Here is a 24132-nt window from a genome sequence, read left to right as displayed (position 1 = left end):
ACAATCTCAGTTTTATGTCAGATAAACCAAAACACTCCTAAGTTGTAGTTTACAAGTCAAAATATCCCTAATATTATTTTTGTTGTTTCTTTCTTGTTTGTGAAATCCAATTGAAAACCTACTGTATGTAACAACGTTATATGCACTGTGTACTTCTTATTTACTGGAGAAGAACTGACAAGGAATCGGATATGGCCTGTGCAAGGAAATCATGGTAAATCACTTCTAGGATGGCAGAAAATGAATTATTAACCGAGTTTTCTAACCAAATATATTATCTGAAGCTGACTGCAAATATATGTTTATGATACGGTTGTGGACTTTGCGTCATGCAAATTCAAGTTTAATGTCAATACACCATTGTCAATACTTGATCAATTTGAAATGTGAATGATAAGTATTGAAAAATATATTATTATTATTATTATTATTATTATTATTATTATTATTATTATTATTATTATTATTATTATTATTATTATTATTATTATTATTATTATTATTACGCAAGTGAATGTCTAGTTTTGAACTATAGTTTAGATAAAATGGAAATACTAGAAAGAAGAGTCGTGAGAAAAATCGTAGGACCAATGAAAACCACAGAACCATGAAAAATAAGAAGTAATAAGGAAATATACCAAAACATAGGAAATATAACAGAAGCAGTATCTATAGAATGGATGATAACTGATTAACTAAACGGATGTTAAAGTACTTTTTGGAGAAAAAGTCAACAACGAGCTGGATACAAGAGGTCAAGAAAGATTTAGAAAAAATAAAATGAGGAAACTATAGAAAGAGAATTTTTTTAAAATAAAGTTTTAAGAATGGAAGGATTTCAAGACAGAATGAAAAGGAAACGTGATCCAAAGCGATCTGAGAAGAGAACAACAAGACATAGTGTAATGATGAAGGAATACTGGAAAGAACTGAGGAGGGAATAACGGGCCTCATCGTAGTAATAATAATAATAATAATAATAACAATGATTATATGTTTACTTTGATGTTGATTTACTGTGCCCTGATGGTATGTACATGTATATATTATTATTATTATTATTATTATTATTATTATTATTATTATTATTATTATTATTATTACATCCATTCATTTTAAATATGTTCTCTATTGATACAGAAGTATTGAGATAGATTTCCAAATGTAGTCTTTGAGCAGATACAACTTCAGTTAGGCTACAACATGTGTGGTGTATAAGAAATCGATTTTTTTAGATGAACTTCAAATCCAACAGAGCTATGAAGCATTGTATACGGATCGCAGGACTGTGTCCCCGCGAGAAGAGAGAAAAAAACTCAACGTCTGCGGTAATGAGTTCTTACGGTCTAGTTTGCCATTCTCCCATAAAAATACGAACATAGGGGACAGTTATTGAACTTCACTTTCGATAGAAAAATAGAAGACACATTTGGTATTATGATCTGTGCTATAATACGTCATTTACCTAATGAACCTACTTGTCGATGGCTGTAGTTTATTTTATCATCTGACTCTCGGCACAGACCAGAACAAAATGTAGCTTCCACAAAATCATCGATCTCATTTATGGCCGTGACTATATGAAAACTGCTGTGGTGTAGGTTGTGCTGAGTAACGACGTTTAGAGCACGACTAGTGCGTCTGGACGTTAAGCCTCATAGTGCCAGTCGTGCTGCAATAGCATTTTCTGGCCCAGCGAGGAAAGCAATGGAAAACTACATAATTTCGTATCATGCCTTAAACTCCTCATTATAGACGCCGCCAACGATTTTGCCGTTTTCCTATAACCGCATAACCTTTGGTAGTGTTAAGTGAATATCCATCCAGCCTCCGAGCTGAAGACTTAACAGAGAGACAGACAGACAGACATATGTACTGAAAAGGTAAAGAAATGTGTTTCTGGGTGCCTATTTCATTACACTCGGATAACACTGAAGCACCACAACCAGACGACTAGACAGTCACACCAAACCACATCATGAATTTTGCGGACTCCTATACAGACAGCATACAAAGTTAATCGGTAGACTGTGCTGATGACCTAAACAACAAAACCAAAAATAGAGTTATCAACATCATGCATCTCTAGGTGGAATGAACACTAACTTCGATAAGCATTGATAATCTACTTTGTCTGTTAGATGGAATTAGATTCTCAAAAGACGTTATCATTCTCTCAGAAACAGAACTGATATACCTTTTAAACCACCAAATTATAATGAATATTTCGCTCCTCCTGTTAACTGAACCATGATAGTCTTAAGATCTGCATTCATTCATACATTCATCATAATATAACTGTAATCCACACACATCACCTGTAAATGCAAGGATCATAAATACACTATTTTAGCGGTCTAAATATCCCCATCTACAGTCATTAGAACTTTCATTTCGGAACTTGCTAACACAATTACAAATATCCCAAATATATATAAACACATAAGCTTATAAACATAGACAACTTACTGTCATCTGGATATGAATATAGCAAAGACTACACAAATGTAATGAGCAAAACTGGATTCCTTCCACATCTTATGAAAACATCCTCACTCAAAAACATGTTTAGCTTACATTTAAGTTCTCTAAGCGTACATTCTCCGCAGCAGTATTGAGAATTTGCATCAGTGATCATGATCCAGTATTTATCCTTGGTTATGAGAGAAAGAAAAGGGAATCAGTATTGAATGACATGCTAGTGCCCACCATCCAATATGAAAAATGTAAAAAAAATCATAAGATATGAACAGTGGATTACGATCTTGCAGGAAGCAGATGTGAATATAACCACGGACATATTTATAGGAATCAACAAAGTAGGCGTATACTGAAGAAAACACTACTGTTAATCATATTATCACTCTATCTAAATTAAGAAACTCACTGCTTGGATAAATAGAGTATCCTCACGTCATACGTATACGAGACATATTACATCAGCGCCTCGTAAAGCAGCGAACAATATTCATAACCAATCCTGAAAATGAAAATCCACAGCCTGTTTCCAGTCATTCGACCGGGTCTGAAATGGAATGAATGAAACCCCATCTAGCGGCGAGGATAGGAACTGTGCCAGCTGCCAAAGCCTGTCGCACTCCTCTGGGGCAATGATTAATGACTGACAGTTGAAGTGAAATCATATTGGAGAGTGTTGCTGTAATTAAAGATGACAGGGAAAACCGGACTACCCGAAGAAAATCCTGGCCCACCTCCGCTTTATCCAGCACAAATCTCACATGAAGTGACGGGGATTTGAACCATGGAACCAGCGGTAAGAGGCCGTCTGAGCCACGGAGAGTCTCTCATAACCAAACTCCTGACTCAGAGTTAATTAAAAGATAGAAACAATGTAGGAACTGGATCAACAGACTAGTTAAGGCTGGAAAGGAAACACATTTCTCCAATAATATTGCTGTAGTTGTCTCGAACCCCAGTAATAAGTGGGAAATAATTAATGAAATAGTAAGAAGAAATAAAATTTCTGCACCAACCATTAAATTAATAAAACTAGATATCTTACTTTTGACTGAACCAGTTTCCATTACAGATGCATTTGTAGATTATTTTACAGAAATTAGAGTAAAATTATCGCAGTCCATAGAAAACAAAAGCGTACACTGAACAGCAAATGAATTGAAAGGCAGAACAATCCCCATCATTGTTTTACAACCAGTGTCGGAAAATGAAATACATAAATCAATCACCAATATAGTAATTAAATCAGAATGTGGATATGATAAAATATCTGCTAGGACAATTAATGAAGTAGGACTATATTTCCTTAAACAAATAACACATATCTTTAATATGTTTCTGTCGACAAGAACATTCCCAGATAGCATCAAAATTGCAACAATTTCCCCTATACACAAATCTAGACACAAAGACAACATGGAAAGTTGTAGACCAGTATCTGTAACTTAACACTTTCTAAATCGACTAGATAAATGCATTAAAATTAGGATCATAAACTTTCTAGAGGAACACAAAATATTATCGCCAAATCCATATAGATTTAGAACAGGAAGGGGAACTGAAGATACCATTTATGCCGTAATAGATCATAAAGGTGACAATGGAATCATTTCTAGACCTAAAGAAAGCTTTCGACACAATTAACCTTAAGATATTCTAACAGGGATTAGACAAGGTAAGCATTCGAGGGATCCCATTCAATCTCATACCCAATTTTCTATAGCATAGAGCGCAGAGTTAAAATTATAAAAGCAGGGCGAGTTGGCCGTGCGGTTAGGGTCGCGCAGCTGTGAGCTTGAATCCGGGAAACAGTGGATTCGAACCCCACTGTCGGCAGCCCTGAAGATGGTTTTCCGTAGTTTCACATTTTCACACTAGGCAAATGCTGGGGCTGTACCTTAATTAAGGCCACGGCCGCTTTCTTCCATCTCCTAGGCCTTTCCTATCTCATCGTCACCATAAAACCTATCTGTGTCGGTGCGACATTATTATTATTATTATTATTATTATTATTATTATTATTAATATACTAGACGACAAAAGCAATTTTTTAATTGTAATATAACGAGAAATTAATCCTCTAAATTGAATTTATCCCTCATACCTACCTAACATAATTTCCTTTTTAAGAATGAACGTCGTAGAAAAATCAAATGCCGAGTGCTTACCTGCCCACACCATATAAATCCACCAAAACCCTGAACATGACCACAGCACCATTATAAGAGTGCTTCCCACGGTTACTTTTCCTCTGAGCATTTTCCTCGAAATACAAGGACCAGCTCATACGTTCAGGTTTTATAGGCTATGATATTCCATAACGGTGACCGTAGGCAAAGCTTGTCCTGTTACCCGGAAACATATAGTCCGTCCTTTTGCCTCAGTGATAAACTGTTGGTCGCGGCCCGTTCAGTGTAGATAAGAACTATGACACATTATCCAGTCCAGTCAGCGCACACTTAACTGTCTTAACCTGCAAGTTATTATGGCTGTGCACTTTGTGTCAAAGAAAGTGGTGGTGTTCGCGTCAAAGGCCGTAGATTCATTTCAAGGGGCCAGTTGCCATCCGGTATAAGTGTTAACAAAGAAGTATCCCACAACACAACTCGGAAAATAAGTCGAGTAAATTGCCTTTTTACATGCTAAAGTTTCTCCAGGGGAATGCTGGGGTGTTGTTTTTGGGCCATCAATCCATAGACTGGTTTGATGCAGCTCTCCTCCATGTCACCCTATCCCGTGCAAACCTTTTCATTTCTACGTAACTAATACATCCTAGATCTACTCACTCTAATCTGTTTGTCATATTCATACCTTGGTCTATCCGTACCCTTTTTACCGCCCACACTTCCCTCAAGGTCTAACTGAACAAGTGCTGGGTGTTTTAAGATGTGTCCTACTATACTATCTCTTATTCTGGTTAAATTTCGCCAAATTGTTCTCTCATCAATTCGATTCAGTATCTCTTCATTTGTGATTCGATCTACCCTCCTCACCTTCAGCATTCCTCTGTAACACCGCATTTAAAAAGTTTCTATTCCCATTCTTTCTGAGCTAGATATCGTCCAAGTTTCTCTTCCGTACAAAGCCACGCTTCATACGAAAGTCTTCAAAAATGCCTTTCTAATTTCTATATCAATGTTTGAAATGAGCAAACTTATTTTCGAACTGAGCAAATTCATTTTTGAAGTGAGTACATTGATTTTTTTAAGAAGGGATATTACCTACAAGAACGGAACATGCCAGTGCGAGTTTCTACCTAACCTTAGCCCCAATAAATTACTCATTCATTCACTAGAGCCAATTGGATTGTCACACGGACATCACTATGGAATTGCTTGGTTGTACCACGTAAATTTCAATGAAACTTACGTGAATGATCAATTAATATATCATAAAATTAATGATAATGGTACTGATAAAACGATATGAGCTGTATAGAGAAGCTTAGAGGACTTTTCCTCTTAGTGAAACTTACAACTTACAACATCTCACAACACTGCTTAGGTCCCGGTGCAGTCGCTCGCAAACCTGCAAATCATTTCTCACTCTACACGACTCATTTATGCCTTTGCTGGCAACAACTAGTGTTTACACTGCACTATGTCTTCTGGTGGGAGATGGAACAAATGTGTTACTTTCATTCACCTGCATTCCATCTAAATATGAAAGAAGCCCAAAGGAAGCTACATGAGACTTTTGACGAAATCGAAGTAGCCCATAACTACAATCCAATATATCTTGGAATCACTCTGGATCGGTCCTTGGCATTCAAACAACAGTGCATCAAGTTATCGAGGAAACTTGGCTCAAGGGTGAATCTACTCCGAAAGATTGCCGGAAGCAGCTGGGGTGCAGACGCTAATACTCAACGTTCTGCTGCACTCGCTCTTGTGTATTCTGCTGGTGAATATTGTGCCCCTGTACGGGAAAACAGCGCTCATACCACTAAGATTGATGTGCAACTCAATAAGACCATGAGGGTTATCACTGGTACTGTTACATCTACTCCCACACAGTGGCTACCAGTCCTAGATAATATCGCTCCGCAAGATCTAAGGAGGAAAGCAGCTAAGTTAAGCTTGCTCAAGAAGATCACCTGTCATAAGAACTCTCCGTTGTATGATGCCCTGCAAGATTCACCAACAACACGTTTGAAATCACGCAAGCCACCATGGGTTCATTTAGAAGGTATCAATTCTTTCAACATGGGCTACAAGTGGAAACAACGTTGGAACGAACATCCACCCAGCAATGCTCACCTGGTTGAAGATTCTACAAAGAAGGTAGAGGGATTCCAACTACCACGCCAAACCTAGTCGAAGCTGAATCGCATTAGAACGGGTCAAGGGAGGTGTGGTCACACCTTAAAGGAATGGGGTTTCCGTACATCTGCTGCCTGTGACTGTGGAATGGAAGACCAAACCATACAACACATTGCTCAGAAGAGCCCACTTCGTGCATTTGACGGTGGTCTGAAGACTCGACACCAAGTGACACCATGTGCTCTGGAATGGTTGTCAAATTTGGATATTTCCATTTGATTGTTTGTAAACTTTTATGTACGTGCACAACCATACGATATACAGGGTTATTCACCTAACATGTTACACAGAAATAACTTCTAAACCATTAAAGATATCAGCATTCTGTTTTCATATTCGTAAATGGTACCCAGGGTCTTGTAAAATAACGTGCTACTTAGTCTCATGGGGTGATTAACAACCGAGATATTGATACTAACACCTTTTTTTAAATGGAACGGCACAAATTCATACAGCTCGTTTAAAAGTTAATCTGCGTACAAGTTCAAATATGTAAGTATTTTTAAAATCGAACAATTACTTTTTGAGATATAAATAAGAACAGCATGCGCGGTTTTGCTGCCGCATAAGACGGCGTGAAGTCGGGCAAGGACATATTGAGGCGTAAGCAGTTTCCTGGGAGTGAGTTCAGCCACAGAACGGATACCAGGCATGTAAGCACCTTGTACACATGTGATGGGTTTGCAAAGTGTGTATGACAGACGAACACATGACAGGACAGAAAGGGTTGATGTGTTTAAAAGGAATAAAATAAGTACTTTGCCTTGAAAGGAACATAACGAAAGCTATAATTTGCCACTGATTGTAGTGTACAGTTCATACTACTCTATGAGTTGAGAAATAAACATAACACAAAACACCGGAAGGCCTCCTTCTAAAAAAGCAAATGGTCAGAGCTGATCGTGGTGAGATGGCAGCAGCACTATTATTTATGTTTTATTTTACACGCATTAATCTCCGCAGAGCTCCAGCGCGACTGTAGTAGCGTGCATTCGGGAGAGCGTAGGTTCGAGTCCTGCCTCGCCGAACCTGAAAGTGATTTTCAGGGTGTCCCATGTTCAACACCAGGCAAATACCGGATAGGTACCTTTGTGATAGGCCACTGCCGACTTCCTTTCCAAATCCTTCCCATTCCCATCCGTGAGAAAAAACGCTAAACTGAGCGCAACCTATTACATGTCAAAACAAAACAATACAACTTTAATCTCCCTTCCCCGTTGTGTGTTCGCCAGTCATACAATAACGTTGCACACCCAGAGTATGTTACGGTACATCACATTATGCAGTACATGCCTGGTATCCGTTCTGTGGCTGGAATCAAGGCGAGGAAGCAGCTTGCACCTTAATATGTCCTTGCCCGACTTCACGCCGTCTGATGCGGCAGCAAAACCGCGCATGCTGTTCTTATTTATATCTCAAAAAGTAATAGTCCGATTTTGAAAATACATGTTTAAACTTGTACGCAGATGAACTTTTAAATGAGTTGTATGAATTTGTGCCATTCCATTTAAAAATATGGAGTTAGTATCAATATCTCGGTTATTAATCACCCCATAAGACTAAGTAGCACGTTATTTTACAAGCCCCTGGGTACCATGTATGAATATGAAAACAGAATGCCGATATCTTTAATGGTTTAGAAGTTATTTCTGTGTAACATGTTAGGTGAATAACCCTGTATATATATCAGACGTATGAATGATGCTAGCAATGCCATTCTTAATGCAGCCAGTCCCTATTATGAATGATAGGGTCCGTTGGTGCGGGCATTTCAATGGGCTTGGCAGACTGATATGTAATAGCGTCTTCTGGCTCAGTGAGGAAAGCAATGGGGAAACTAACTCACTCCTCATTTCCCTAGAACGCTTCTTCAGTGACGGCTGATGGCGGAGCCTTTGAGGTCCAAACCAGCCTCCGGACTGAGCACCCAACATAAGACTCATTTACTACACTATATGATTTAATTGGCTATATCATTCACTCACAAATCTGCAACTCATTCATTACTCTATAGTACCCTTTCCAGAAATGTATAATGTTAATCATTTAGCCACGGAGCCGGACAGTTGCGTCTTGTTAAAATGGGAAAGTATGGAACACTATATTTAGACCCCACCATCTCCCGAATGAAAGCTAATAGTTACATGGCTAGAACCGCGCAGCCAACTCAATCGGTGTCATTTATGTTCCTTTCCACAAATATGTAATGTCAATTCCCTGAAAACGAATACGCAAGTGTCTTGGTATAGTAAAGTGTAAATTACACCATTAATTATCTGGTGAAGGCCAAAGAGTTGTTTCACAAAAGGCTCATAATATTAACCAATCGTAAATAATTCAAAATGTGTACTTTGATTGTTTGAAAAACATTTTCATCGTCAAATCTGAACCGCCGTTGAATATTGCTGACAATATAATTATATGGGTTCTTTAGATAGAGTCTCAACGATAACATCATTCATGTAATTGACACTCCACGTTATGGCAGCCCCATGGGAACGCGGGGAGTCTTGTGCACGCCACACGCTGAAGGATGCGTGAGAGCCAACTCACATGGGCCAAGTCTGCTGGTGAATGAATTACCTGGTAGCGAGGTCGATTCCCCCTCACACGTCGATGGATAAGTATTAACATGCACAGGCGTGAGCTCCTGTAACTAGCTGAATGTTACAGAGTAGCATCATTGTAATTGTAATTGGCAAACTGTGAAGCAAAAGAACAGAATCAATATTTATAGGTAGTTCCATCAACAGCAAGCAATTTAATACCTATACAGTTCATAGCTCTTTATTTGAAACGAAAACATGTCGTATTTTATATCTTCTTCCTTGCCTTTAACCAATTACCTAGGTTCGGCCCTAAGTGTGGATTAAGCCCACTGTCCTTACTGACGCCAACTGTATGTCGAGGGATGTAGGCCTATTCAGTTTTGCATGCTGGCAGTGCGGTATGTCGTGTGCTGATGAAAAACGGTGTGTAATACAATAAAAATGCTCAGTCTCCGAGTAAGACGAATTAACCAGATTTGCTTAAAATCCCCGATTCTATGCCGGCCGGAAATCTAAACCTGGATCCACTGAATTAAAAGCCACCACGCAGACCACTCAGCTAAGGAGACGAACCTGTCCTATGCTATACGATGAGAGAATACTTGCATCTGAACGCAATCACAGAATGCAACCTTCGTTGTTACGCGTGCTCAAGCAAGACCGACTACAAAATCTCAGACCTTAACCGACCTATCTAAACTGTCCATAATGGCGGCAGCTGGAGTGCTAGCATGCGTTTGTTTTGATTTGTGTATGCCGTGTTGTTACCAAATATTTACGGAAATTTGAATATTATTAATCGTACATTATACTTATTTTTAGTCTTAATAAGGTTATAGATCCTCCTTCAGTGCCGAAATAAGTTATTTGTTCTTAAAGAGCTGATTTATTCTAACAATATCGCTGGTGATTAGGTTAATGTTGATTCTCGTGTTCTTCTCTGAAAGTATTTTGTTCATTTTCAGTTTCGTGTTTATAGTTGAATGTGCTGTGTGTCTGGATGTAAGAACTTCAGTGTTCCCGTTTCCAGAAGACCTAGTATTACGGCGAAATTGGGTTAAGAGAATTCGTAAGGGAAACTTCGATCCGAATCATAGAACTAATAATGTTGTGTACATTAATCATTTTATCATTTTTGAAATCAAATGTATTGTCAGGGAAGACATTATTTACCCACTCATTCGAGTGCCGCGCAAACTTCCGAAGTTAAAACTAATGATGCCTATCCTAGCATTTGCCCTATCAGCCAACGTACCTTACTACAGAGAAAATTAAATCAGTCCCAGAAAGATCCGGAAAATCATGACCAAGATTTATGACTTAGAGACAAAATTAATCTTAAACGGTGGTGCAAGAATGATGTAATTAATTTTTTCATTACTATTCAAACTTTAAATTGTTCAGTTTATAATCAGTTATATTTCGTTAAACTTAACTCTTCTTAACATGGCTAAAAGGTAAAGAAATTATAACTTTAACAGTGAATGGGAGGACCAGTATTGCTTTACTGAAAACAAAGGAAAGTCTGTGTGTTTATTGTGTAATGTTAGCGTGTCTGTTCCTAAAAGAAGTAATGTACAGCGACATTTCTTGACTAATCACAAAAAATTTGACAGTGAATTTCCTGTTAATTCTGAACTAAGAAGACACAAAGTGAAAGACATAAAATCTAAATTAGCATTGCAACAATGTGCGTTTAAGTCAGTTCAGCAAACGCGTAACGTGACAATAGCTTCTTACAACGTTTGTTACGTCCTAGCTAAAAGGAAAAAAGCTTTCAGTGATGGGGAAGTAGTGAAAGAAGCTATGCTAAATACCGCTGAATCTCTGTTCGAATCTCACAAAGATAAATCTGAATTGATATCTTCAATCAATGGACTTCAGTTGTCTCACCAAACTGTTGCTAGGCGGGTTGAACAGATTTTTAATATTATGGAATCTCAATTACATCAAGATTTGAAGTCGTGTGAACATTTTTCACTCCAGTTTGATGAAAGTGCTGATATGTCTGACACTGCTGAGTTGTGTGTATTTTACAGTAAAGGAAAAAGGGAGAAGACATATTTAATGCTTTCGTTAAATTCACCAAAGAGAGTAACTTACCACTGTCAAAGCTTGTCGCTATAACAACAGATGGGGCACCGTCTATGACTGGTAGAAATAATGGATTTCTTTCCCTTTGCGCTAAGGATGAATCATTTCCAAAATTTCTTTCTTATCATTGTATTATTCACCAAGAAGCTTTATGCGTAAAGGTTTTAAAGTTCGATCATGTCATGAAAACTGTAACTCATGTCGTGAATTATATAAGATCGCCATCTACTCGTCATCGATTGTTCAGAAATATTTTTAAGTATGTTAGATTCGCAGTATGGTGACGTCATCCTTCATGCAGACGTAAGGTGGCTTAGTAGGGGGAAACACTCGAACGGTTTTGCTGCCTGTTGGATGAGATACGAGACTTTATGAAATCATCTCCTGGGAAGTATTATCACAAACTTGATGACATATCTTGGCTAATCGAATTATCATTCTTAGCAGACATCACCTCAAAATTAAATGAGTTAAATCTCGAATTGCAAGGGAAAGATCATAATATTTCAGGTATGACAAGTATTGTCAATGCATTTGGAAAGAAACTTGAAGTATGGATTGTCCATTTAAATATAAATTCCCTTTCACATTTTCCAAATTTGAAATCTATGGCAGATACAGTAAATGGCGGCAAGCGTGATTTTTCATCTCTTGCTAAACATCTTGAAACTATTGGGTCCGAATTTGGTAACAGATTTAGCCAGTTTACAATGCTTGAACCAGTGATCATGTTTGTCAATAATCCCTTCGCTTCCGTTGACGTTTGTGAGCTTGGAGGGAGGGTGTGTGAAATATTCGGAAATTATAATAAAGAATTAGAAATGGAAATTTTAAGCCTTCAGTCAGACATTTCTTTGAAATCCTCCTACGCAACATGTGGCAATTTCTGGACCCTGGTGGACGGTAAAAAATATCCCATTACCCTCAGTGTTGCTCTGAAGATGCAATCTTGTTTTGGTTCAACTTATCTTTGTGAAGTCGCGATTTCGACTATGAACATAATAAAAAACAAATACCGATCCTGCCTGACAGACTCACACCTGGATGACGCGTTAAGAGCAGCCTGTTCCAGTTACACACCAGACTTTCCTCAACTTGCAGCGAACACGCAGTGCCAGATTTCACATTAATTTTGTGAGTAAATATATTTTCATATAATTCTTAATTTAAGATTATTTATTATTATTATAACTTTCATTATTATTATTAATTATTATATAGTCGTTGTAGTACCGATAACAGTAGTCGAATTAGTGGAATCGTACCTGGCGCCCGCATACCCTTAGTTATCATGTGAATGTGCTCGCGTAGAAACGAACGTTGGACAGCCCTGCCTTATACGTTAGATAGAACTGCATTTCTCGATTGCAGGTAAAGTTTGTCATTTTTACACGCATATTTTATAGTATGCAAGGAGGGCTGCCAATGTAATAAAAACTCAAAATCTCGATTGTGACGGGAGGTAGGATCTCGAGAGAATTGGATTAAGTTGGGAAAAGATTTCAAACTAAACTTCAATGGCTCCCGTGAATAATAAAGCCAGAACAGTGTATGATAATGTGGCTGCCATTATAATTAAGACTCCCCGAGTGGACTGTGACTGGCATTAGGAAATGGGACCTGTCATTATAATGAAAACTCCCCAACTCGATTGAGAATGGCATTAGGCAAGTGAGCCTATCGTTATAGTAGAATCTCCCAAATTGGATTGTGAATGGCAGTCGGAAATGTGGCCTGCCATTAACATCAAAACTCCCCAACGCATACCTTACATCGGAAATAACGTATGGGGACGTCCCCGTGGTGTTTCTCGCATAACGCCAAGAGACATGCAATTTATCTTATTCGCTGCGTTTCCAGTAATTTACGTAGTAATCCGTATATAATTTACAATACCGTAGCGAAGCACGGATGCATTTGCTAGTTGCGAATATAGCGTTATCAATAATACAACCGCGGTATTTGCCTGTTTTGAAAATTAGAAACCACGGAAAACCATTTTCACAGTTACCAACGATACAATTCGAACCCAACCTCCCCGAATACAAGCCTACAACTACATGATCCGTTTGCCATTAGTCAACTCGCTCTATAATTAAGTATGTGGTAGTGATTATTGTTTTGAAAGTACACACCTTTTCATCTACAAACCACTGTGCCTATCATGACAGAAGCATGTGGCAGTTGAAGTCATACTACAGCATGAAGTTAACGTCAGAAGAGTATCCGGCGCTAAAACTAGATCAAATCGTCATTTAGGACATAGATCGAACCGTATATCCCACCACGGATGGGGAAATCCGCAGAGAAGGAAAGGAACATTATATGAGGACTGAACTTGCAATATTGAATTATTGTTAGATATTTCATCCAGCGTTTGGCTGATAGGTTTGAGGCTTTTCTTTTTAGTACAAAAACATGCAATATTTTGGACTATGACCTTGTTTCGCTATTTCGTTTACGTCGCACCCACACAGACAGGTCTTCTGGCGGTTATGGGTTAGGACTGTGAAGGAAGTTACCGTGGCCTTAATTAATTGCATTTGCTTTCTGTGAAAATCAACAAACCGCAGAAGACCATCTTCAGGGGTTTGAAACCCACCGTCTCCCGAATGCAAGGTGACTGCTACGTGACGGAACCACGCAGCCAACTAGCTCAGATTTTGTATAATATTTTCCAGCACTCGAAATAAAAGTTTAGAAGTGCCAGTATAAGTTTTCAGGTTTCAATTTTCGGTATATCAACGTTGATGCACGAAACGTTTACAAAAACCGTAAAGGCGGGTACGGCACGTGAGGGTGTTGCTGCCAATCTTCTAGAAAAACTGTTAATATATTATTTTTGCATATTCTTACAGTGGAGTTGTATACTATGAACTGTGAACACGCCTCATTTTAAGTTTTGGTGGATACTGAATTGTTTTGTTCCAAGAAACAAACCGTTTCCCAGTAAGACGTGCCGAGATGTATCAAAAGTTGTATTGAATTTACGTTATTTTTCTTGTCTACTTGAATAGCCATCATGGAGTCACCTTCTCACTATAGGGGAATGAATGAAGACCTCTCTGCACATCCCAGCTGCGATCACAAGTTTTTTTAAATGGCATATACGAAATACAAGCATTGATTTTTCTACAAGTGCGGGAGGTACCGCACACATTCTTACATCGTACTTTCTGTCAATTCGTCAACCCAGAGGCTGTTTGGATTCTCAAATACCACTACCGAAGTTGATGCGCTTATAGAAACCACAAAAGTCGAAGGTGGCCATAATGATAAGTCAGCACTGTACGGGCACAAGACGATTTAGACAGAGCAATACTTTCTTTTCTTGACTTTATATATATGTGTGTGAAAATCCACAGCCTCTTTCCAGTCATTCGACCGGGTCAGGAATGGAATGAATGAAGCCCCATCTAGCGGCGAGGACTGGAATTCTGCCGGCTGCCGAAGCCTGTCGCACTCCTCTGGGGCAATGGCAGATGAAATGAAATTATATTGAAGAGCGTTGCTGAAATGAAATATGACAGGGAAAACCGGAGTACCCAGAGAGAAACCTGCCCCGCCTCCGCTTTGTCCAGCACAAATCTCACATAAAGTGACCGAGATTTGAACCACGGAACTCAGCGGTGAGAGGCCGGCGCACTGCCGCCTGAGCCACGAAGGCTTATATATATATATATATAGCAACTTAACTATCAAACAGCCGGGCTGAGTAGCTCAGATGGTTGAAGCGCTGGCCTTCTGACCCCAACTTGGCAGGTTCGATCCTGGCTCAGTATGGTGGCATTTGAAGGTGCTCAAATACATCAGCCTCGTGTCGGTAGATTTACTGGCACGTAAAAGAACGCCAAAGTCAAGATGGATCTCGAGAGAATTGGATTAAGTTGGGAAAACATTTCAAACTAAACTAAGATTTGATTACAGATTAACAACTTCAATGGATCTCGTGAAGAATAAAGCCAGAACAGTGGATGGATAGAGGAATAGAAAGAGGGTGCCAGAAAATACAACAATTTTGGGCTGCAAGGGAGGCTTTCAGTAACGAGTACAGTTACTTAATGTTGCCACTAATAGTCTTAAATTAGTTTAAAAAGAAAAGCAATACATAAACATCATTAAGAATGAGGAAAGAGAGAGCAAGATTATTTGAAAGAAGTAATGTACATACCTGCCTAAAATTTACTGAAAGACAGTGTGTTTTACGGTTGAACTACAAATTTTTCGATTTTACTTGCCAAGATCTTTTTTAAAATTCACGCCAGAACAGGCTTCCGCATACATGCTGTGTGACCAGCGAATATTCGCTCTGATTTATATTCATCCGATCGTTACAGTCTTCGACTGGGAATACGAGATGCATCCTGTATCCCAGTTGATCGATATCGATTTGTTTGTGTTGAAAGAGACTGACCCTTGGATAACCGTTCGCTTGTTCTTTGCACTGATTCGTTCGATAATAACCTTTACCGTCCTGTATAAAACGTAGTTCTTTTGTTCTTCACCACGAATTACAAAGCATGGGTCATGTTGTAGCTACGAGAAAAAACATGTGAATTATGTTCGTCGCTAAATTTGCTTCATGATTATTGCCACGTATTGCTAAGCTGTAGTTATTTAGTTGTGGAGTAACATGAATTGTGTTTGCTGCTTATTTTGTGTTATCATCGTTGTTTATCGGTAATCATGAGTAAATCTACGAAAAAACATTATCATCAGGTGTTTAGAAAAGCCTATTCTTTGAGTTTCCCATGTATACGTAAATCGAGAAAAAGTGACAAATTTGCCTTTTGTACCATGTGCTCTTGTGGTATTAACATAGCACATGGTGGCAAAAACGACCTGACTAATCATGTAAAGTGTGTTTAACATCTTGGCAATAATTTATTTGCAGTGGAAATCCATAGAAACTGTAATACATTACATTATTCTACCTTTGTTTGGTGAAAACTATACATATTTAAGATGAAGCCTTCAAGACGCTTGTAGGAGCACTTACCCTAAAGTTGTTTTGGAGCACAGAATGTGTCTGTAATTCAGCAGATGTCACTCATAGAAGTTGACTAAATAAGTTTGGGCAGTTGAAATCCGTTTAGTGCTTCAGGAACAAGCTTAGGATAGGTATAACTTTCTGTAAAGCATAGATATTAAAATGGGGAAAAGGGGGGAAACTTTCGATAGAAAATCGTACTTCAGCGGTTAGCTTACACACAAAAGATGCTTAAAACAGCAAAGCAAGAACATGTGTCCTTGGCAAGTGCACATGTACTGTCAAGAGGTGTGTGTCTTGTCAGAATAATAAGAATCGTTATCGTAACGTGACGTCAAAAAGTGAAGATAAATACTTGGTCGTGACTAGCAAAAGTTACACTTTCAAAACAGCGGCAATGCTGACAACAGAAATTCGTAATTTTTTGAGGGAAGAAACTTTATGTGTTCCTACAGACATCTTCAGGATGCAAATATTACATAACTTACTGTCAATAAAAGGCAATTACTACTATACTGGGCCAAACAGCACGAACACTGGGCTGTTAACCAGTGAGAAAATGTGTAATTTACGGATGAATCGAAATTCAAATTGTGTTACAAAACGTCGCAAGGTTTCCCGACGTGTAAAAGGAGAACATGTGGCACCTCAGTGCATATCCACTACAGTCAAGCATGAAGGGGCTCCATGGCTAAATGGTTAGCGTGCTGGCCTTTGGCCACAGGGGTCCCGGGTTCGATTCCCGGCAGGGAATTTTAACCTTAATTGGTTAATTTCACCGCCACGGGGGCTGGGTGTATGTGTCGTCATCATCATCATTTCATCCTCATCGTGACGCGCAGGTCGCCGGCGGGAGTCAAACCAAAAGACCTGCATCTGGCGAGCCGAACTTGACCTCGCACACTCCCGGCACTAAAAGCCATACGCCATTTCATTTCAATGATTGTATGGGGTTGCTTTGGAGGCTACAAAACAGGGGATATTGTCAAAACTGAGGGAGTTATGAATAAGGAACAGTGCCATAAAATTCTCCAGCACCATGCCACATCATCTGGGACGCGTTTAATTGCGAAAGATTTCATACTGCTGCAAGATGATGACCTTAAACGTTCATCTTTACTGAGCAGAAAGTGTGTTAAACGATTAGAAACGAGGAAAGAACTGGAATGACGTCCTCAAAGACCCGACTGCAACCCGACTGAGCTTCTGTGGGATAGTGTGTTAGAGAAGAGAGCCTTGACTAACGTAAATGCGATGTGGAGCCGTTTGCAAGAGGAATGGAGGGGCGCAATCCAAAAACAAAAGCTTTCGCACGCCTCATAAGTGAGTGTACAAAGTAGTGATCAAAGCAAGGAGAGGTTACTTTGAAGAAAGCAAAATCTATAAAGAAAGAATTCATATTCTTCAATCGCTTTCCCTACTCCTATGGGGTCGCGGGTCCGTACTGTGTCGCACTTGTGGATTTGGTCCTGTTTTACGGCCGGATGCTCTTTCTGACGCCAACCCTATATGGAGGTATGTAATCACTATTGCGTGCTTCTGTGGTGGTTTGTTGTTTGAATATGAAGAGGAAAGTGTTGGGACAAACACAAAAACCCAGTCCCCGAGCCAGAAGAATTAATCAGGTGCGATTAAAATCCCCGACCCGGTCGGGAATTGAACCCAGGACACTCTGAACCGAATACCTCAAGAATAACCATTCAGCCAAGGAGGCGGACCTAGAAAGAATTCTTCAATTCCATTTAAATAAATACTAAACTTACTTAACCCCAGGTTTTGACTAAATCCTTAGAAAGAGAGGTGTTCAAACTTTTGAGCAGTAGAGTAGATATTGACGAAATAAAGTACCTAGTCGGTACGGGCTTCAAACTTCGTTGTTGACATTTAATATATTTACTGTAAACACATTTATCCATCATCAAGACCAGGAATTCCAAATTATTTTCCTTCGCTTGGGCAGTATATGTGCTCGGCTGTGGCTCATGCAGCGTGGAACTCTCCTCACAACGCTCGGACGCCCTAACTTTGAGACCCTCCCGACGAGCCTCTAGACCAGGGCCTCTCAGCGTGCATGCACTAGTGCATTGTAAAAGACGACTTCGCTTGGTTGACCAGAGTGCAGACCCCCACTCCCCGATTTGGAGCAATAGCGCTGTCTCTCTCTTTCCCCCCGCTTGTCTCGTTCGCTCCGCCTGTCTGCCTCTTTCTCACTTGCTCCATAGCGCTCCAAATCCGAGTCGAGTTGAGCCGAGCTCAGCCGAGTAGCCCAGAGACGAAGCGTTGGTCCGAGCCTAGCCGAGTGGGACCGATGCATTGTGCAAAGTACCTCTGCGCCTCAGTTTGTACGGGTGAGATTTTGGGCGTTTAAGAGGCCCTGCTCTAGACCAAAGGCGGGAACAGTTCGGCTCAATGAGCAGCACTCCAACTCAGGCAGGTGGAGGAGTAGGTACAGCCTAGCAGCTGCTTGCATGGCTCTCAGTTACAACTACTGAAGAAGCGCGTACCTAAACAGATTTGAAGTTTAACCGTTTGACTCTGCCTAATGCCTCGTTCTATTCAGTGCATTCGATTTTTTTTTTTTTTTGCTAGGGGCTTTACGTCGCACCGACACAGATAGGTCTTATAGCGACGATGGGATAGGAAAGGCCTAGGAATGGGAAGGAAGCGGCCGTGGCCTTAATTAAGGTACAGCCCCAGCATTTGCCTGGTGTGAAAATGGGAAACCACGGAAAACCATTTTCAGGGCTGCCGATAGTGGGATTCGAACCTACTATCTCCCGGATGCAAGCTCACAGCCGCGCGCCTCTACACGCACGGCCAACTCGCCCGGTCATTTGATTATTAGACAGAGGAAAAGTTCCTTTTTGTGTACAAGGCTTAGTTTGCACCTTGACTCCGCATATCACCATCTAGTCTTTACAGCACAAACTAGTAGAAATCAGCTGCTCTCGGCCTTTTCCGCGTTACCTCAAGACGCTCGACAGTAGTGATTTTGGACCTTTTGGAATTCTGACAAGCCGCTCTCTTATTTGGAATGAGTTTTCAATTATATTGAAGTAATTTGTTTTTATATGTCACACTTCTTCGCAGTTCACTTTCACTATTTGAATTTATTTTCCAGCATGCTCGTAGAACCCATTGATACGAATCAAATAACACACGCAGGAGGCGTAAGATTACACTATTAGCAGCGTGGCACGGTGACTTTAGTTCCTCAAGATGGCAGCAATATGACGTCATAATGAGGTCAGACCATTTTTACTAGATACACTGATCCTTCGTGTTTAAAATGATACTCTGAACAGTGTTGTAGAATGTGTTTTCTAGAAATTATTTTGATTTGAAAACTTTCATATTTTGCAGCGCTCATAGGCCCAAGTAAGGGTCCGAAACTACAGAGTTATTCTACGTCAAAAAAAAAAAGTATGGGGTTCACTTTGGCCGCCTCGTTCACGGTCGCCTTACCTTTTGTATGGCTCACCTGAACCTGGGAAGAGAATATTCATGTATTGCAATCCATTTTTTACACATGCAATTGATTTTTCTTGTTTCAAATATGTTGTCCATTACTACACTAAATATTATACTTAAACCTAATAGTGTATATTTTACGGGCTAAGTACGAGTAGCTCACAAGGTAGAGCGCTGGCCTTCTGAGCTTAACTTGACAGGTTCCATCCTGGCTCATTCCAGCGGTATTTGAAGATGCTCAAATGCGTCAGCCTCGTGTCGGTGGATTTATTGGTACCTAAAAGAACTCCTGCGGGACAAAATTCCGGCACCTCGGCATCTTCGAAAAACCATATAAATTTAGCTAATGGGATGCAAAAATATCAAAAAATAGTTTATTATCCCTTCTTCAAATTATAACATTTTCTTTGTGTCCTAACTATTATACAATGTTATGTTATATTCTAGGACAAGTATGTACCTGCTCTTCTTTGGTAAGTTATTGCCTGTTTTATTTTACCTTATTTGATTTTGTAAACAAGGGCCTGCCTGGCCGAGGCGGTAAAGGCGTGCTCGGTTCGCCCGGAAGGACGTGGGTTCGAATCCCCGTCAGGAAGTCGTAAAATTTAAGAAATGAGATTTCCACTTCCGGTGGTGCACATGGCCCTGAGGTTCACTCAGCCTACACAAAAAATGAGTACCAGATTAATTCCTGGGGGCAAAGGTAGGCGGGCGTAGAGCTAACCACTCTACCTCATCTAGTGCCGAGGTTACGGAAAGTGGAAACCTTTACCTTCCGCCCCTCCAAAGGCCTTCATGGCCTGTACGGAGACGACTTTGCTTTGCTTTGCTTTACATACATTTTAAAATACCGGGCGAGTTGACCGTGCGGTTAGAAGCGTGCACTTGTGAGATCGCATCCGGGAGATAGTGGGTTCGAACCCCACTGTCGGCAGCCCTGATGATGATTTTCCGTGGTTTCCCATTACCAGGCAAATGCGGAGGCTGTACCTTAATTAAGGCCACGGCCGCTTCCTTCCCATTCCTAGGCCTTTCCTGTCCCATCGTCGCCATAAGACCTATCTGTAGAGGTGAGACCTAAAACAAATAGAGAAAAAACATGTTAAAATACAGAAAAATGTTGCTGCAACCTAGACGTTATTTAATAAGTTTACAATTGTAGGGAATTCTTTCTCTCTTTAACCCTTGTTCTTATTTACGCCCATTAGCCACCACATGAAAATTCTTCTTCTTCCAGGTGCGGTTGTGATGAGTGTGTGTCGTCTAGTGAAGCCGACTCCCTGAGGCACTCTCAGGCTCGTATCAACGCCTATAGAGCTCTATCTTCGCCCTCTCTGATTGCGCTGTCCAGTAGAGATCCGCTGCTCACTGCTTTCGAGCTGTCCTGGGAACTACGACGTCTGAGTCGCATGGAGAATGAGTTCCGAGATGAGTACAATGTAAGTATTGCACCAGAGTCACGGAGAAAATGAGCACCGAGATGTGGCACAGAAACTGAGACGACTCTTATGACAGAATCTACGTCACTATTTGTATACACCGTCCGGTACTATGGTCTTTCATAACAAAATATTTCTTGTCTTAATATTCAGTATACAGAGTAGTTATATCAATGTGTCGCATATACTTGGGGTTTCCTTGTTAGCATTTTAGTTTACTAATAAGGGAACGTGTGTCCCAGTATCGTAATAAGATGCGAGCTGAAAGAGGACAAGAGAAAATTGCAAAACTACCACTTATTATTATTATTATTATTATTATTTCGAATGGCCCTACTTGGGACCCCGCTTGTTCAACGGTTGTCTTTGATCTTTAACCAATATCGTCGCTTCTTCTCCCGGTGTAACTCCTTCCTTTTCTCCGACCAAGGGGTATAGTTCTTGTAATTACCTCGTTAACGACCGGCACGCTTTAGAAGCCTAGCTGTCTGGTTGTGTTTACATTCCTTGTCCGCGGGGTGCTAGAATTCCTCCAACTCGAGAAACAGAGTTATCAGTTCTCCGTTTCTGAGAATGAACAGCGAGACTAGACAGAACTGTGTGGAGATATGCACCACAGGTGACTGACAAGAGAGCCGGTTTCAGGACCGGTACGCTTTTGAAGTACTCCACATGGACTTTCACTGAAAAACCAAGCATGCTATTGGTCAAGAGCCGTCTGCTATTGGCGAGTGTAGACAGTCATAAATCTGGTTACTGTCGATGTGTTTCAGCTTTAACCCAATGGTCCATACACTGGCGGAAAAGAATATCCAAACCCCAAGAGGGTGTTGTGCTAGATGCGAACGTTGGTAGGCGTTTTTATACATCTGAAAGATGACGTTGATTAAAATTTCCCGAAATCGCATTAGCCTGTGGTGCTAGTAGCATCCCCATGACGTTGCACAGCATGTTGTAGGGCCTACTGTGCGAGAGCGGTAATTACCTGTGAGACTGGACGGAGTGACTTAAAATGGGGCAAGAATGCCTTTACGACGACGAAGAGGCCAGTATCAACAGCTCACTGCGGTTGAACGAGGCCGTATAATAGGGCTACGTGAAGGTGGATTTTCCTTCCGCGCTATTGCAGAACGACTTGACAGTAATGTCTCCACTGTGCATGCATGCTGGCAGCAGTGGTCGCGAGATGGTACGCTCGCAAGACGACCGGGCTCCGGACGTCCTCTTGACACCATCGAGAGGGAGGACCGCTGTATTCGGCGCAAGGCTGTGGCGCAGGGAACAGCGTCTTCAACAGCAATTCCAGCGGCAGTTGGCACCACATTGACACAAATAACTGTTCGAAATCGTTTACTTGAAGAACAGCTCCGAGCCAGACGCCCTGCGGCGTGCATTCCACTTATCGCAAACCACCGCCGTCTGCGACTTCAGTGGTGTCAAGTGAGAGCTCATTGGAGGATGGAATGGAAGTCCGTGGTGCCGGTGATAACCGTGTATTGGTTAGAAGGAAGCCAGCTGAGCGCCTGCATTCCACCTGTCTGCGGCGTCGACACACTGGACCTACACCGGGAGTTCTGGTCTGGGGTACAATTTCCTATGACAGCAGGAGCACTCTCGTGGTTATTCCACGCACCCTGACTGCTGATATGTACGTCTGTCTGGTGATTCGACCTGTTGTGCTGCTTTCATGAACAGAATTCCCGGGTATTTTCCAACGCCCCCATGCCGCTGTTGTAACCCAACCTGCTCTGCAGAGTGTCGACATGTTGCTTTAGCCTGCTCGATCCCCCGATCTGTCGCCAATCGAGTACGTATGAGACATCATTGGACAACTCCAGTGTCATCTACAACCGGCTATAACCGTCCCTGTATTGACCGACCACGTGCATGCCACAAGCTGACATCCGGCATATCTACGACACAATGCATGCATGTTTGCATGCCTGAATTCAACAGTCAGGCGATTACACCGGTTATTAATGGACCAACATGGCATTTTTGCGATGGCTTTTCTCGCGCGGATATTAACCTCTAGTATTGTACCTTTAAACAATTAAATATATTACTTCAACAAATATATTGCCAAAATTTCTGTATTCTACATTCCTTATTTCATGGCGTTTGGATTTGTTCCGTCAGTGTATTTGCAAGCTGGATTAAAAAGAAAAGGCATTAGAAAAATGTATGATTCCATATAGGTGGGGAGTGATAGAAGCGAAAGGCAAATATCATCAATATAGTGGTGAACAAGTTTCTAAACTGATACTGAATATCAAATGACTTCTTGCTATTTCTTTTGTGAAGTAGTATATTTTTTGCATTAGTTCATTGACGCAGATCAGAGCAAAAATGTAGTCAACCGCCGTCGCAATCTCATGTATGGAAAGTGTGGAAGTTAAGGTCGTGCTGAACATGAGCGTTCAGGCCACGGGCAGTACCCAGAAGTACTGTGGAAAGTATTACTCATTTATTGACTCTGTAATATTACATATTGAATCAGTGGGGAAAGCAAAGGCAAATTGCTTCATTCCTCACCGTTGTTATTACCTCTCATTACAACACTGCCTTAAAATCTTTAAAATTTCCTGACCAATCTGTCTTAGCCAATTCTTATTCTCTTCCAACCCAACTGTGTTAGATTTGCCAGCCCTAGGGTATCATTGTTCCGGGGTAATATCGTTCTTTTTCTTCAATTGCAGTTAAATCAAATATCTAAACTATTACGTCAAAATGTAATCCACTTCAATAATATGAGCAATGTCTTGCTCCATGGCTACATCGTTAGCGTG

The 24132-nt window shown here is 40.5% G+C and overlaps 1 protein-coding gene across 1 annotated transcript in view; it reads left to right on the top strand.

Annotated features, from left to right (window-relative positions):
* trp (transient receptor potential) overlaps nucleotides 1-24132 on the top strand; it is a 169046-nt gene that overhangs the window by 35563 nt on the left and 109351 nt on the right. Inside the window, exon 5 of the mRNA XM_067143925.2 lies at nucleotides 21142-21343. Within this exon, the coding sequence (XP_067000026.2) occupies nucleotides 21142-21343 (202 nt within the window). The remainder of the gene's footprint in view (nucleotides 1-21141; nucleotides 21344-24132) is intronic.

Source organism: Anabrus simplex, chromosome 3, assembly GCF_040414725.1.
Source record: "Anabrus simplex isolate iqAnaSimp1 chromosome 3, ASM4041472v1, whole genome shotgun sequence".
NCBI classification, from domain to species: domain Eukaryota; kingdom Metazoa; phylum Arthropoda; class Insecta; order Orthoptera; family Tettigoniidae; genus Anabrus; species Anabrus simplex.
This window is presented reverse-complemented; position numbering and strand designations above follow the sequence as displayed.